The sequence below is a fragment of the Sebastes umbrosus genome, chromosome 15 (genome assembly GCF_015220745.1).
Source record: "Sebastes umbrosus isolate fSebUmb1 chromosome 15, fSebUmb1.pri, whole genome shotgun sequence".
In the NCBI taxonomy this organism is placed as follows: Eukaryota; Metazoa; Chordata; class Actinopteri; order Perciformes; family Sebastidae; genus Sebastes; species Sebastes umbrosus.
Window position 1 is genome coordinate 9729758 of NC_051283.1, and position 15108 is coordinate 9744865.

Here is a 15108-nt window from a genome sequence, read left to right on the forward strand (position 1 = left end):
ACTTAGAGACAAACACTTGCTACAGTAACAGTCAGTAATGTACATGCTCGGAGGTGATTGGTGGTGTGAGCGCTGGACGCAGCAGACCAGTTTTAATTTCACTGCAACTGTAGTCTTAGCAACAGTCCTGCATGAAATCTGCTTCAACAACGCCGGAGGAAAACTTGCTCCGCATACAACCCATAGACTGTATCCTCATCCACATCCACATCCTCCCACTGTACAGACCCATGGATGTATAAAGAGAACCGCATACAGCGTTGGAGGCTCCCGTTCATTCCTATGAGAGTTGCTCAGTGGCGCATGAAGCCAAAATGGCTCGACTGCCGAGTGATAAAGTACCCGGATCATCCGGCGATCTTCCGCATCCATTGGGCCCATAGAGCAGGCGCAGTAGCGTTTCCTTTAACTACGCCTCCCAGCCCTCGCTCCAGCCTCGGTCTGGGTCTCATTGACATTAATGGAGGAAGGAAAATAACTCTGGATTCAGCTATTAGTGCATTTTACAACTTCTAGGACCTAATGATTTAAATAAGAGTTGATTTACCTAAAAAAAAAATTATCCACTGATTTTCAGATGTCTCTTTCCCATTGTAAGTCTATGGGAAAAAGTCTTTTTGGGCCCAATGACATCACGTGACGGACACGGAAGTTGTAGCACCGCCGTTTGGCCACTACGGAAATTTGCTTCAAAGTCCGACTTGCTTCCTGGGGGCTTGGTACAGAAGTGAAGCCAAAATATGCCAGAAACGGGAGCTGCTATCTTGAGAGTTTGACGTCATTTGGAGCCAGAGTCTGCCCAGTAGTAGATCAGGCGGTGGAGCCGCCGTATCGAAGTCACCAGTCCGAACCAGTTGCGAGCTGAGCACGGACGCAGCTCGTCAGCGAGAGAGACTCACAGCTATTAAAACCAAACTTATCAGACAAATGAATACTTGAACGTACATCAGCGTGATAATAACTACCTAAAGTGACAGAAACCATCTTTGGGAAAAATATATTTGACATGTAGGCTTCTTTGATTTTTTAGTTTGGCCAATGTACTATCCGCTACCATGGAGGAGGTGGGATTTATGAACTATACTGCAGCCAGCCAACAGGGGGCGATCCAGATGTTTTGGCTTCACTTTTGGGGAGCTATTCCGTATCATAGCAACCAGACGCAACCAAAGCGCCTCAGCTGAAACAACGCTGTGCCCTTCTGTGTTCTGCATTTACCAATAAACAAGTATTTCATTAGTTTTAAAACTATCATTTTAGTCATTTAAAAGGCAACAATATACCTAATAATACAGCTTATTTGTACAGCACTAAAATCAGGATAAATGAAGTAATTCGCAAAAATCAAAAATTGCAATAATATCGCATATATCCCGCAGGTGAAATTCCTTCACCGCAACAGCCCTATCCATAATAAAACCTTTAGAAATCTTCATAAATGTGCAGTATGAGGTCTGGTAGTGATACACGAATGCAGAACACATAAGCAGTGTGTTCGATCAATGGCTGTGTGGCCTGGCAGGGCAGCTCTTGGATAACTAACCTGCCCTGTGGCATCTGCCTATAATTCCTCTCGCATAATCAATATGGTGTCATCAGACTACAGTGGACATTTGTGTGAACAATCAGAGCTATTTCCACACCAATGCATCGGCTCACACTGTCAGACGCTACAGGGAACGTATCAGAAATACAGAGCACACTCTGTCCAAAGAGACGGGGCTCCACCTACGTTACAGCATACGGGTTTGTATCAACCCAGGTCCCACTACTACAGCATGAAGGAGAAGCTGCTCATTATCACACTAAGCCAGCTCCTTTAATGACAGATCAAACAGGAGGCCGAGAAATTGTTATCTAGTCCTCATTAGAGGGCATTTACTAAACAAGCTTCAAATCAGTCGGAGGCATCCTCACTACTTCAAAAGCGGAGAACCAGCACTGATTAGCCCGCAGTGGCACGTTCAGTGTTGTGTACCAGTATTTGCAAGAGCACGCACTGGTGCACATCTTGGTTCGACTATGACACGGTCAGAGCATAAAAATAAGCTCGTTCTTGTGAATATATTATCAAATTATCTGTGAAAATGTGCTTGACTGACGGTAATCGCGAACACTCGTGATCTGCTGTTGAATGTGATGAGATTCCTCCTCTGGTGGACAGCTGGCTGGTGATGAGCGCACCCAAAGCAGCGGGGAGAGGAATATAATGAAATGTGCTGACAATGAGCAGCTCAGCTGGCCACAGCGGTCGTTATGACAACTCAGCTGACAGCAAATTAGGAGGAAAATGTTCTACTTTTATAACTCATTGCTTCAAAATGGCAAATATGGAAGTGAGGGACTTGGTTTCTCTATATATCTGGGTGCTTTCAAAGGTCATCAGAGCATGCTAAAAGTCTACTATTACCAAGTCTATCCCCACCTGAGCAGCATATAATTACATAATAAAAGTATCGTTGAGCTGCAACTGTTATTCGATTATTCGATTTGTTGTCAACTATTAAGTAAATCGCCAACTATTCTGACAATCAAATAATCGGTTTCAGTGATTTTAAAGAAAAATTCTCTGGTTCCAGCTTCTTAAATGTGAATATTTTCTGGTTTCTTTACTCCTCTATGACAGTAAACTGAATATCTTTAAGAGGACGTCTCACCTTTCACCTGTCATTCGATGCCAGCTTTCAGTTGTTGACAGTTTGCAGTACTCCATGTTATGGACACATTCCAGTCGGTATGAAAAATGTAGAGCTGCAGTGATTTATCGATTAGTTGTCAACTATTAAATTAATCGCCAACTGTTTTGATAACTGATTGATCGGTTTGAGCATTTATTTTAAAAGAAAAACAAGTCAAAATTCTCTGATTCCAGCTTATTAAATGTGAATATTTTCTGGATCCTTTACTCCTCTATGACAGTAAACTGAATATCTTGTGTGTGGATAAAACAAGACATTTGAGGACGCTTTGGGAAACACTGATTGACATGTTTCACAATTTTCTGACATTTTATAGACCAAACAACTAATCGATTAATCCAATTGTTAGTTGCACTTCGAGACATCTTAACTGCAGCAGTTAATTCTCCTCTGGTTTAAACCTCGATGACATAATTCATCATGAGTTTACATCCATTGCTGTCATATACGGTAATACAGTATATGATTTAACATTTTGACAATCCTAAATAAAGTGTTGCTTCTAATTATTTAGGCTTAAAAAAAAAATGTATGCTTAGATGAAGGCAGTTAATTAAGTGAACAGAGGTGACATTAAAAGTAATCCGTTATCGTTATCCATCCTACCTCGAACTCGAACTTAGAGCTGCCGAAGTTGGTCCTCTGCTTCTGCCAGAAGTTGTCTGGTTTGATAATGAGGGCGACGTGGATGCAGGACGGGAACGACTCCTGCAGGATCTTCAGCAGAGGCTTGATGCTGTCCCACTTGGAGCCGCGCATATCAACGATGACCGTGAAGCCATGTTTACACACCTCCTCGCTGGGATGGATGGAGGTCGGCGGGAGTGGGAGGAATTAAAGAGAAGAGAGAGGGGGGAGGGAGGGAGGGGAGGGAGGGAGGGAGGGGCGGTGAGAGATTTGAGAGTATAATCCGGAGAGAGAGGAGACAGATGACAGGCGTGGGAAAGGATGAGAGAGGGATGGAGAGAGAGAAGAGAAAGGATTGAAAAAGGAAAAAAGAGAAAAAGAAATGAGAATCAAAACAAACAGTGAGATGACGCATTTTCTATACTGTGAGCAGCCTACGCAGTAAACACACATCCCACCCACCCACGCACACACCCACACCCACGCAGAAACCTGCGACGAATGAGTCACAAATGTGTGCATAAATACAAAACTACAAATCAGCACATTTGTGCATCAGAAACCTCATGTCCCTGGGGTGCTCTGTTCGGGTTATTATCACATAACACAAACTACATCTACAGACCTGAAACTAAAATCTGCTGTGATTATGTAAGATCTTACAAACTGTTTTGGCGTCATAATTTGAGGAGTAAAACTATATTGTATCTTCGAGCATCTTATTACTTCTTTTATTTAGCAAACCTGGACTGCTTCTTTTGCCTTTTTGGTCATTTTTTTATGCATTTAGAAAACATCCCTCCATTCTTTCCTTCATTTTTTTTAGACTTCCACAACAAATATCATTTTCATATCCCTCCGCAGCTGCAAATTCTTCCATCCTTTTTCCCAAACTCTCCTTCTGTAACAGCCTGTCAGTAGATAACCAGTGTGCAGATGTTGCCTTTCCCAAAATAGAACAACTCTAGTCACCAAAAAGCACACAGTTGAGAGAGATTACAAAAATATGCAACAACATGACATGATAGTGGTGTAGTTACGAATGCTTAAAAGTAAAAAAAAAAAAAAAGATAATTTAAAGTGATAATGTGGTGACTTAAATTGAGATGAGAGTTGACGGAGAGAGGATGGATGAATTAAGACGGATGGAGGGAGGAGACGAGCAGCGGATTGAAGAAGAGAAGAAGTAAACAGAGAGCTGGATTGATGTTTTTACCTGCGAGGTGAGGAGCTCCTCGTCCACAGTAACTACTGCTGCTGCTGCTGCTGCTGCTGCACTGCCTCGGCTACTGCGACACTTTGTTTTGCTTTCACACATACACACACTCGCTCGCTCAAACACACCTCCTCACACATGCGCTCTCCGGCTCTGTCAGCTTTAATCCCCTCTCCCCGCCCCTCTCCCTCTCCCTCTCTCTCCTTCCTCCTACCATTTGTTTCCTGCCATACATCCCTCTCTTAGCTCAGGCTTTCCCTCTCAGCATCTCACTGTGTCTCCAGAACTGATTTTTTGGCAGCGAAGAAGCTGCGGCAAGCTAACTGGTCTTGAATTATTTCTCTCTCGCCATTCCTCCCTCACATGCTGGTCTCAGCTCCCTCACGTGTTAGCTTACGGACGCCTCATACACTCGCTCCGGGTGTTCGCTTTACACACACAGATACAGTAATCACACACACACACACACACACACACACACACACACCACAGAACCAATGTAATGAATGTGTAACCTGGGGATGCCGGCGAGGTAGGCGATCAGTCTCCTCAGGTCGTCCGTTCGTATTCTGTCGTGGTTGCTGCGTGATGGAAACGTTAACACCGGACCACCGCGTCTGTCTCTGCCACCTGAGGCGACACACCCACAGATTAGAGTTAGAGTAAGAGTAAGAATATAAAAACCCTTTTCAAACTTGACAACATAAACATGCTGGATGGGCCCCTTTGTATTTCCTGTTCCTGCAATGTTTGTTAATGCAGTAGCTGACAGGAAGTGAACTTGGACCACAGCTGTTGCCCTAGCAACAGAATGGCACAGAAAATATACTGTAAGTGTTCACATTCAAAACTTGCTAGTAAAATCCGACACTTCACCGAACAGTGTGCTATTAGCAGAAATGGAATATAATATTCATTATTATGTTTTCATTTGTGTATAATCACCTGAAAATAAGAATCGTCGTGAAACTACAGTAACGTGAGCGGCAGAGTGCAAAACCGTGGTACCGCCAGGCGCCATCTGACTCCTGTTGCTCCTAAAGTAGTGCTATTATGGTAAGGATGGCCTCTGCGCGAGGTGAACGGCGCACGGTTTTGCAGTCTTGGAAAAAGGGAGGAGTGAACAATCTAAAATTATACAACTAGATGCCACCAGATCCTACACACTGTACCTTTTAAGACTACAATTACCGCCTCGCGGTTGTATGCCTCCGCCAATCAGTCAAGTTGCAGTTTACATCCATGTCTGTCCAAAATGTCATCGCTTCATCATTTTATCCTTTTAGAAATGTGTGTGAAATTGTCATAATGAGCATGTGATTCTTGAGTTACAGCTAAAAACATGTTTTGTAGGTCACAGTGACCTTTGACCACCAGATTCTAATCAGTTCATCCTTGAGTCTTAGTGAATGCTTGTGTGGCAGATGGCCGGACAACCCAAATACATAATGCTTCCGGCCCCGGCTGTCGTCGGCGTGGAGACATTAAAAACGTAAAAATGTTAGACATGGCAATCCGTCTAATAGTTGTTGAGATATTCAGCAGGGGTGTAAGAAAACATCGATACACACAAGTATCACGATGTTATGTGTTGTGTTACTGTATCGATTTCAGGATATTGGCATCATATTAAACTAGAAAACACAAGGAATGAGGCGAAGGAGGCTAAATAATGCTCCAAAGTCACACTAAATTTTGGTGAGGAAAAACTGGCATGGCCATTTTTAAAGGGGTCCCTTGACCTCTGACCTCAAGATATGTGAATGAAAATGGGTTCTATGGGTACCCACGAGTCTCCCCTTTATAGACATGCCTACCTTATGACAATAACATGCAGTTTTTGCATGCAGTATAATGTGTTATTTTTTAGCCTATTCTAAAAATGGTGTATTTCTGGTGTGTTCTTTATACTCGGACAGCTTTACTAAAATTAGACTTTAAGAAAACACAATATATCGACTTGCCTACAGCTCACAGTATTACCCCTATATCATGATACAGATTTTAATTAGTAGTTGGGAAACACTTGCTATTAACAGAACATAGTCATGAGACTGAATTATGAGAATCTGGTACTAAAATAATAATAATAATATTTTGCTTCTCAGTTGCAGAGGCAGAGAGCTCCACTCACGTGGGAACTTGTAAACACAGGCTGACTGCGCTCAGCCCACAAATGAGTGAGTTCAGCCGGGTTGCTGTGCGCCTGTAGGCTCGACCCGGCTGCTCAGAGGAGAAAATCAAACGCTCACGTGGCAAACAGGCAAACATGAGAGAGAGGGCCAACATGGCCGAATTATTAAGGAGCCAGATTCGGGATAATAGGCTTAGCCCATTTACCCTCCTTTTCACCAGCGGTCCCTCCTCTACCTCCCGTCCCTCCCTTCCCCCCCCCATTTCAAAGCCAATTACTCCGCCAGCGACTACTATGGGATGTGGTAGCGGAGAGTAAGTCATCTCCATGGCAACGCCGCCCTGTCTCTCCCTCTCTCTCAATTTCTGTGTGTTTGCCTGAGTCATCGTCCTCATCATTGTGTTTCTGCCCGTGACCTTCGCTGCACACACAAGTGGACCAAAGAGAAGTGTGCACACAACACACTGATTAACATATATTTCGCTTTGTTATTCCATTTGAAATGTGCTATATGAGTGTTTTTTTCCATTGTCATCCACATAGCTATATCTTATGATAATACACACTCTCTCTCACACACACACACGCACACACACATACGTATGCACGAGCTGAATGATGTTTTTGTGTGTTGTACAAATAATCCTGCTGGATGTTCTTGGCAGTCCATATCTCCTGCTCGGCCTCCTGTGAGTTTTCCCTGGCATGACTCTAGTGTGTGTCTGTGTGTGTGTGTGTGTGTGTGTGTGTGTGTGTGTCTGACTGAGCTTCCCTTGGAGGGGGGCTAAGACACAGCTGTAGCTTACTATTCTGTAGTTCCTGCTGATACTGACTAAACAATGGATGCCTGTGTGTGTCAGTGTGTGTGTTATGTGTAGCCTGAAGAAGAGTGTGAAGATGGGTCAAGGGTTAAGTGTCTGGGCCTCAGTCTGACCCTGTGAGTTTATACTGACAGATTGTGCGGCTATTATTATGAGAGAGTGTTAGGCCCTGTTCAGACCTGGCAATAACATGCGTCCCAGAGTGATCCGAACACAAGTGGACAGCTTTAAATACGTCTGTTCACACCTGGCATTAGACCGCGTCTCCACATGCGTCTCCAGTAACCACTTGTGTGATCCGATCTCACTTCCCCGCTCTAGATGCAAATAAACACGTAGTAAACAGATGGCTAATACAGCAGGCGTTGTGACGTAATATTACATGAATGTCAGTAGTAACAGCCTACATATTCGTGAATTTGAGTAGGCTTGCCTAAGTCGGTGTTACACGGTGGTCGGGCACACATCGATTACATTACGTACCCTTCGCCACCTCCCTCGTTTTTTTTTTACAGAAATAATACCCATTTAGTTAATTTTGGCATATCAGTGCAGTGTCATCAATACATAGTCGGACGACGGACGCTACAAAGTGAAAGTGTCTGCTCTGTACGGAGCCTCAGCTCAGAGTAGCAGGTATCATATTTCACACACATCGGACGAGAGAGAGTTGACAGACATGACGATGGCGAAGGATTTGGTTGTCGAAGCGAAAGCAAAAGCGCCTATTTGGCAATACTTCGGATTTAAACCCAATGATGTAAGGGAACCATAACATTAATGAGGTAATCTGTGTGCGGAGGACGGAGGTACGGTACAGAGCTTCAGAGAGCCGGGGATGAGAGCGAGCGGGCGGGTGTCAGCTCCTTGCAAAGCAGCGGAACAAAAACACCCGACACATCTCTGACGGTATGATAATAATGCACTTCACGCGCCTAGTAGCCTACAGATAAGATATATTTTAATAAAATACAGTTGTACCAGCAGAATACAGTAGAGCACAAAAGGCGTTTCCATGCTGCGAGGCAGACAAGCGCTCGCGTCTGCCTGTCTATTCACACGAGGAACGCAGAGACCGGCGGATCCCAGCGGGACGTCAGTTGAGGAGGCGGTCCTTAATGAGATCCAGGACACATTTGCGTACACACTGCTAAAAGAATGTGACCACATGCGGCCCAGACCACCTCTGAATGTGGTCTGAGCGATCGGATCTCAATGCAACCTCAATGCGTCTTGAGTGCGTTCACACCTTTACTTGTATCTTGTCCACTTGTGATACGATCGCTGAGGATGCATGTTAAAACCAGGTTTGAACAGAGCCAGAGAGAAAGAAGCAGTGGGAGGATTTGTACAGTATACCTGCAAGCTGTGCATGTACAGTATGTAAACTAAGGACCCGACTTCATGTTTCATCAGCCTTGTCTACCATGAGCAAAGTCACGGTTGGCAGACCTGTGAGACTACACACACACACACACACACACACACTCACACTCACACTCACACACACCCACATAATCTTACCTGACAAAAAGGCAACTTTTTCTTTGAGGATTGGAAGTACCTCCATTGCTCTCATCTCCTCATATCTCCTGAAACCTGGAGAGGGAGAAAGGGAAGGGAGGAAGAAGAAGAAAAAGAAGACAATGAGGTTTGAATGGAAGAATAAAAAAAAAAGCAAGTCCCTTTTCACGCCGTCGATCAGCCATGACTTTTTTTCCTTGAGGGCAGATTATTTGGGACAGAGCAAATTTTGTCCACTTGTAATCTGGAGATCTGCAGCTTTTAAACACAGGAGGATTGAGTCCAAATTCGGATTCGCATGCATCATGAGGAAAAAGTCAGTAACTTTTACTCAAACACACACACACACACACACTTACACATACACACATACACACATACACACATACACACATACACACATACACACATACACACCAAGAGGAAGCACAGAAGCTGTGGTCGGAGAAACCGTAGTGGTGAGAACAAATGAGGCCGAACTGAGGGGAAGTTCAGGGGAAACAAAGAGGCGTTGTAGCTCTCGCTGGTCACAGAGGTGAAATGAGGTAAGGGAGCATTAATCGCCATATGCCACTTCAGCTCCCATCAACTAGCCTTAAAGCACAACACTACTAAATAAATACTGCAGCTATTAAGAAGATCCCCACAAGGGGAGTGGCTGGTGAATGTTCAAATCTACCAGTAAGAGTTCAATGGAGGAAAAAAAACTAAATGATAACACCGGCACGCTAACATGCTCACAATGACGATGCTCTAACATGCTGACGTTAAGCAGGTATAATGTGTTTACCAGCCTGTGCTGTGTCTTAATTTGCGTACTTTCCGTATATACACATGCTACTTTGAGTGCAGAAGTGCGTTCATGTTGTATGGCGAGTATTGCAAAATGCAGTGCAATGGTCAAAACGTTGAGTGTGTGGAACGCTGGACACTTCTCAGCCTCAAGGGTCGCCGGTTTGCTACGTAGCGGAAGGGGAGGGGCAACCAACCAATTTCAAACTTGGGAAAATGGCAGGCGAGGAAGCAGCAGTGGTTGTGATTGAAACGGCGAACACCGAACTATATAAATTTACGCTATACATGTGTTTTTCCTACTAAGTACCAATACTGTAGTCAGATAGAAGCCATTATTGGGTTAATTTATCTGTATGAATTGAATAGGCCCTTTCCACAGCAGCCATTCTGACATGTCATTGCAGGGTAAACACAAGTGTAATTATTAATAGTAATTATGGCCCTGTTCCATTTAGGTGGGACTGGGGCCCTGGTATTGTTCACGCTGGTTCACTGGAGTGGCTGTAACATTAAAGAGAATGGGACCATAATTAATATTATCAATTACAACTGTTTACACCCAGCTATACCACGTCAAAACGTCTGCTGTTTAAAAGGGCCTATTATACTGCCGATACAGCATGATGTCCGTGGCTGACTATCACCAGCAGATCTACTGAGCTTCCGGTGAGTACATAGTGTGCACAGTGTACAACATAGAAGTGTACTAACGGAAGTATCTGAAATTGAGACACAGCTCTAGTTTAGTGTGTCAGCGTGCTTACGTTTGCTAAAAGTACGGCTGATGGGAATCTCACTAATTTGGTCATAAACCACAACTGGACAAATTGACATTGCACGAGATCGAAAGTATTCTAATTTATCTTGCAGGGAACGTGAATGTCTGCACCAACGGCAATCCGTCCGATAGCTGTCGAGACATTTCCAAACAAAATCCCAAATGTCAACCTCATGGTGGCGCTAGAGGAAAGAATTTGGTCATGATTTGGTCATAAATCACAAATTAATCACACATTCTTTATCTGTTCAAAATGTACCTTAAAGAGAGATTTGTCAAGTATTGAGAAACCCTCATAGGTACTGGATTTAGAATAAAAGATATGCTCAAATCATAACATGGTAAACTCAACAGGCAACAACAGCTGTCAGTGTGTCAGTGTGCTGACTTGACTATGACTTGCCCAAAACTGCATGTGATTATCATAAAGTGGGCATGTCTGTAAAGGGGAGACTCGTGGGAACCCATAGAACCCATTTTTCCTTCACGTATCTTGAGGTCAGAGGTCAAGAGACCCCTTTGAAAATGGCCATGTCTGTTTTTCCTCGCCAAAATTTAGCGCAAGTTTGGAGCGTTATTTAACCTCCTTTGTGACAAGCTAGTATGACATGGTTGGTACCAATAGATTCCTTAGGTTTTTATAGTTTAATATGATACCAGTATCTTCTCTCCTACCTTTAAATCTGAGCCCGCTACAACCGAGAAGCCGCAAGTTGAGTTAATGCGTTAAAGAAATTAGTGGCATTAAAACAAATTTGCGTTATCGCGTTAACTTTGACAGCCCTGATTGTTATTTAACAAACCTTATAAATCCTGGGTATTGTCAACTGGCTGCATGCTTTCATATCTAGAAATTGAGACATCTCAGCTTTCAAAATTTCCCTCCACTTTCCGTGCAAACCGCAGTCAGAGGATTTTCTAAATGGCCTAGAGAGGGCCAGCAAGCTGTCAGCGGAGAAAAATGAATATAAATATAGTTATTTTACCCACTTCAACTCTGTTTGCCTTCTCTTAGACTACTAATCTCTGACATTTTCCTATAAATAAAAGTCTTCCACTATTTGCTCGTATTCAGTGATGAATCACACGATAATGGCTGAACCTTTAGTTGCTTCATAAAAGCTTCAACATTTTCTTCAACACTGGCTCTCTAATAACTGTAGCTCTTTCTTGGGAAAACTCCTCTGGCACTACACAGAAGGACTGATGTGATTCACATACTGGTTTGTCTGGAACAAATGGAAGAAGAACTGGGTACTTAGCATGAGAATTAATGCAGAAAAAAACCCACAGCAATAATCTGAACGATAAATTGTCACCCTATAAACGTCAAACTGGATCTCATGAGCGTGTCAGTGCCAAAGATCCCTCTGTTGCTGCGCTGCTAATATTCTGTCAGAAGTGAATGAATGGCTGTCAGGAGATATTCAATAAGTGAAGAGACCTGTTCAAACAACTCCCATATATAGACACACAACTCCCTTAAGTGATTAAACTCACATCTCAACACACAGGTGGACAGAACGGGGCCTAGATTTTGTCCTTCAGACAGAGCAGAGGTCTGGTTTGTGTGACTGGTGACCCAGACAAGTCATATTACCCTTTTTAAAAGGGGCATTAGAAGTGTCTCTTTTCCCTTGTTCTGTCTGTTTTTGACATTCTGCGTCCCACTGACTTTCTCCTCTTTTTCATACTGGGCATTAGGAGCAAGATTCCTACTCTGTTTTCTTTCACAAGTGACCTTTTTAGGATGTTTAACGGAAAGAAATTAGAACGAAATTACCCCTCTGAGTTAGGTTGTGTCATTATAAAACGGGTAGTTCAAATCAAGCAATCTGATTGGTTCATAGCCACGATATTATTCCCACATACCACTGCTATGACGCGTCAAACCGTTGCACTTTCAGTATCGCTCTGCGTCTGAGAAAAAAAACATTAGACTCATGGTTGCATAGAGTGCCGGAAATGAGTTAGTATTTTAGCACTTTGTCTCGAAGTGAATTGTTTTTTTGTTAGATGCCTGAAATAAGATCTGTGGTTAACACAAGCTGAAGAGATTTTACTGATTTGTTACAATATAAAATACGTCAGTAATTACTCCACTTGTGAATTTTGAAGCCTTTATGTGTCTTAAAAAAGGCAGTTGCTAACAAGTGGCTAAATGAGACTACTACACGCCATCATGCCGACTCGTCCACCTTCACAGCCTCGCTGTGTATACTCACGCTCATGCGACCGTGGTGTAGTTCCTTTATAGCCTGACGTTAGCTTTTTACTTCTGGCGATTGCATTCACACTTCAAAAATCATAAAAGTGGTGTTCATTGTAGAGATTATCTTGCTGAACAAAACATCATAAATCAGAAACGTGTGTTTGCCACAGAGTTTATTTTCTGCCATATTCCAAAACCCAAAGGAAAAATCCCAGTGGCTTTTTGTCAGTACGATGCTAACTTCCGTGTCGGCCTATAAATATACATCATCCCTGCACCACTCTATTGCGACAGGGTCACTGGGGATCACTTCCGCCAACACAGAGCAGGTAACAGATAAATTGGCTCCCAAAACCTGCTACAAGGTGGAAACATTTACTGTTAATTTCTATGGAGGAGTGGATTGAGCATCTCCAGAAAAAAATCCACCTGCTTAACGACATACAGCGCTTTGCCCACAATATGCAAGCAAGCAGGAACGCAGCAGGAATACACTAACCACAGCCTCTGCAGCACCACGGTTCAGTAACTATCTGATGCGGGTCTTGACACGAGAAAGATTATGGTTCTAAGTGGATTGGCAACTGAGTGTGGAGGACAGAACCTGCCAAAATCAAAAATAAATGAATAAATAAATGACTCGATAAATAAATAAATGTCATTAAATGTAGCAAAAATTATATTAAAAATAAATGTAGCCATTAATATATGCTAGCAAGCTAGCTGAACACCAGTCTTCATTCCTGGCTCCGTACAGTGGGTCATTAGCCTGCTGTAACTCAACCCGCTGCCGTTCCCACTATGAACGAGCTAAACCTTAGGGAGGAGTTTTATTTAAAAATTGATAAAAAATAAATACATAAATAGATAAATGGGAAAATTAAACCGAAGAGTAAATAAATAAGGGAATTAATACAAAGATAAATAAAGAAGAAAATTAAAACAAAAAAATATCAATTTACATTACATTTTATCAATTAATTAATGGCTACATTTATTTTATTTATTACATGTTTTTTTTTTTTTTTAGCGTGATGACATCAGAAAATATTAAAGAAAAATAGGTTGGGAACCGCTGCACTAGTGAATGTGTGTCCTTAAAACTATTCAGACATCTTCAGAAACAGGAAGAAATAAAGGAAGAGCGAGAAAGAAAAGACAATGCAATCTAATTCTCGTCACATTATAAGTCTACGGTGTCTTATAGTGTTGTGGTTAACTGGTAAATTGTTACCATGTATTACATAATGAGAACCATGTCAAGGGAAACAGTGATCTCTCTGTTGGCCTACTACTATTATTATGATGTAACCTGCACACACACACACGCACACACCTCTCGGGCGCTCGTAGTAGTGAATTGTACTCCAGTCTCTGCTCTCAGCATGTCGTCATGTTTATAACCGTATGCTAATGAGATGGTAATTCTTTTCCGCCACCGGTGGAGATGGATGAGAGTCGGGACCTGTCTCTATTTTTACCGTTCTTTCCTCCTCTCATTTGTCTCCCGACTTCCCTCAGGGGAGCAACAAAAAAACAAATTACCATGATCAACTACATTTCCCACTGCGCTCCTGTGGAGAGTGAGCTTGTAGTTCTTTATAGATGATGCCTGAGAGGAGGTTGGTGCAGACAGAGAGCTCTTCCTCCATTTCCGGGAGCCACACATGGATGAGATTTCACTCTCTATGGAGAGGGCAGGGGTGTCAAATTAGACTGTAACTCATTGATGGGTGTATCGATTATTAGTCTATTAAACGTCAAGACCGAAACATGCCATCTCGAGCAAAAAACTCACATTTGGTTAAATCTTTGGCATTTTTTTCTTGAAAAAATATTCTAATTATTAACTGATGATCAAAACTGTTGCCCAGTAATGTCTCAAGGAGGGACAAGAGTGCTCTGGTTTTCATTTCAAACAAAAACTATAAACTCATGAGAAAAAACACCTGTTGTAGTGTTTGGTAGGAACCAAAAACTGTAGATTGTGAGTTTCCTGCAGTACAACATACAGACTTAACGGATATAAAAGTTTTGTTGTTGCATCATAAATCTCGAAGGATCTACAGCTGAAACTGTACGTTTTTCGGATGAATTACTGTACACAAAGAAAGACAAAATTCATAACAACTTAGATGCAAAAAACAAGTGTATCTATACAAACAACAGTTACAGCACTGTTACAGTAAAAAAAAAATGGTTCTTGGCTTTCTTAGATTACAAAGAGATTTATATATATTAGCATGAATCTAAAGCTGAAACAATTAGTTGATTAAGCAATTGGCCAATCCACGGAAAGAGA

At 42.5% G+C, this 15108-nt stretch overlaps 1 protein-coding gene across 11 annotated transcripts in view; it reads right to left on the reverse strand.

Moving 5' to 3' along the window:
* Positions 1 to 15108, reverse strand: part of LOC119503957 (triple functional domain protein) — a 108182-nt gene that overhangs the window by 54992 nt on the left and 38082 nt on the right. For 10 of the 11 annotated variants that reach the window (XM_037796026.1, XM_037796019.1, XM_037796021.1 and 7 more), the window contains 3 exons: positions 9022 to 9096; positions 5058 to 5172; positions 3306 to 3498 (listed from right to left, as the gene is read on the reverse strand). In XM_037796026.1, the coding sequence (XP_037651954.1) occupies positions 3306 to 3498; positions 5058 to 5172; positions 9022 to 9096 (383 nt within the window). Of the gene's footprint in view, positions 1 to 3305; positions 3499 to 4542; positions 4989 to 5057; positions 5173 to 9021; positions 9097 to 15108 lie in introns of those variants that run through there. The other variant, XM_037796023.1, reaches the window with a different exon arrangement.